Consider the following 2,191-nt stretch of genomic DNA (forward strand, 5'->3'; position numbering starts at 1 on the left):
AATGAAACTCTTTATCGAAATTTCGTTTATTTTTCTTATGTGAGTGTCAACTCATTCACTCACTCACTCACTCACTCACACACGCACTCACTCACTCGGTTACCATAGTGATATTAAACTCTTTGGAATATACAATTTGATTGATTAAAAACATACAACATTCATTTTTGATTGTTAGTTTATTTAACCAATTAGAGGAATAATCTCAATTCAGACCTATTTAAAGGTGTATCATTAATAGATTACTATTAGATTAGATTCAATTTGAACTACTATCAGTTGTATGAATTATGGAATATAATCACCATGATATTCATCAACATGATGTGAATGTAAATTCTATAACAACAATTAATCATATAGCTAATGGAAATGAAGGATTATTTCTTAGTTCTTCTTATTTAGGTATATATCTATTATGTTTAGGATTATGGTGGTGGATTCAAGCATTGAGGCAACGTTATTCTTCTTCTTCTTCTTCTTCCATAAAACATAATGATCATCATCATCATGATAATGATAATGATGGATATCATAGGAGTACTACAACAATTGGATCATGGTGTTGTCAATCTCGTTTATGTGAAGGTTTATGTAAAATAGTTTGTTGCCTTATTGGTATCGTTGTGGAATTGATCACATTGAAATTAGGTCGTGATCATGAATATGCACAATTTCCATTTTATACAGCTATGACAACCGTGGGTATATTAGATATACTCATGTCTACCATTATGGCACCACCGAAAGGATTGGATTCAATTATCTATGCATTACCATTCTTTGTACAAACTTATTGTCTAAGAGCTCAATCATATCAACAACCACATATCACAGAAACATGTCGTTTATTAATTAGTTATTGGGCATTTATAGTTGGTTCATCTATTCTAAATGAAATGATCATGAATGAGAATAAATCGTCATCATCATCATCATCATCATCATCCTTATTATGGATCTGGATCAAATGTTTCACTGTGATCTTTCATGGATCATGGATATGTCAAACAGGATTTTTATTAAATTCACCATTCAATCCATCATGGAATGAAAATGATCATGACAAAGTGATGTATACCACGATTATATTTGTATGGTATATGTTATTTGTTATGATTGCCCAATTAGTACTACTACTTATAGTAGCTAAATGTTATGGTGTATCACCAGATTGGACTGAATCGATTGATTCGTCGCTGAAAAGGAAAACGTCACATAAATATGATAGACAGTCGTTGAATCCATCGAATTCATTGAATACATATGATAATATTGAATATACAAAATTATTGAATACAGATTATATTGAATAGTTATTTATGAAGATGGGTAGTAATAATAATGATGACAATACAATTATTGTTGCCATGGTTACTAATTATAGTAATGACATGTGATTGAACATTGAATTAGTTGGATTGTATCTTTGATGAATTGATATTGTGATTGTTGTCATGGTTGTTGTTGTTGTTGTTGCGTTTTCTATTTTCTTCCGTTTTGCAAAAGTTTCATTGTTTATTCCAATGAAAAGATGATAAAGAGTTTTTTGTTTTATTTTAATGGTATGATATTTTGTTCATGTTTACTTGTATAGATTGTTTGAATATTCATAAGCAAATAGAACAAGGTTAGTTTATAGATCATTTTGAAGTTTTGTGAAAATCAATAATGAACGTGAGATGGTCATTACCATATTCGATGATGCCTTGTTCTTTACACAATCATACATACACACACTGGATATCTGTAAGCACTACCATCTTCAAATGATTGAAGATGGAATTCACCTAGTGAAATGATATATTGATATAAATGAGTGATAATTGGTCATATTAACAGTTTGTCCAACTCAATACACGTAAACTAATGGTTGGATTTACTGATTTTGATCAGAATGTGTAGGATTGATGGAATTCGATAATCTAGGAGGTGTCAGTAAAAAGATAACTGAAAGGAATTGGTTTCAATCAGTAAACAAATTGTTTACATTATCAGGAATCATATATGATTTTGTATTTGTGAACTGTTTCTGAATTCGGGGAATTGGAAAGCTTCACTTAAAGCCAATTTCATTGAGATAATCCAATCGAATTTAAATTATTTGAAATTTTGCAGACATTTCGAGTGTATAGACCATGAATCTGTAATTAGTCGAACGTCACTTGTTGGTTTACAGTTTGTGTTCACT

The 2,191-nt window shown here is 30.2% G+C and overlaps 1 protein-coding gene across 1 annotated transcript; it reads left to right on the plus strand.

The window, feature by feature from the left end:
* Positions 1 to 290: 290 nt before the first annotated feature.
* On the plus strand, positions 291 to 1,316 carry Smp_085410 (hypothetical protein; the record flags this gene model as incomplete). Its single annotated transcript, XM_018791331.1, has 1 exon — positions 291 to 1,316. The coding sequence occupies one exon, from the start codon at positions 291 to 293 to the stop codon at positions 1,314 to 1,316; it is 1,026 nt and encodes a 341-aa protein (XP_018645471.1).
* Between the last annotated feature and the right edge of the window lie 875 nt (positions 1,317 to 2,191).

This window comes from Schistosoma mansoni (genome assembly GCF_000237925.1).
Source record: "Schistosoma mansoni, WGS project CABG00000000 data, chromosome 3 unplaced supercontig 0083, strain Puerto Rico, whole genome shotgun sequence".
Lineage (NCBI taxonomy): Eukaryota > Metazoa > Platyhelminthes > Trematoda > Strigeidida > Schistosomatidae > Schistosoma > Schistosoma mansoni.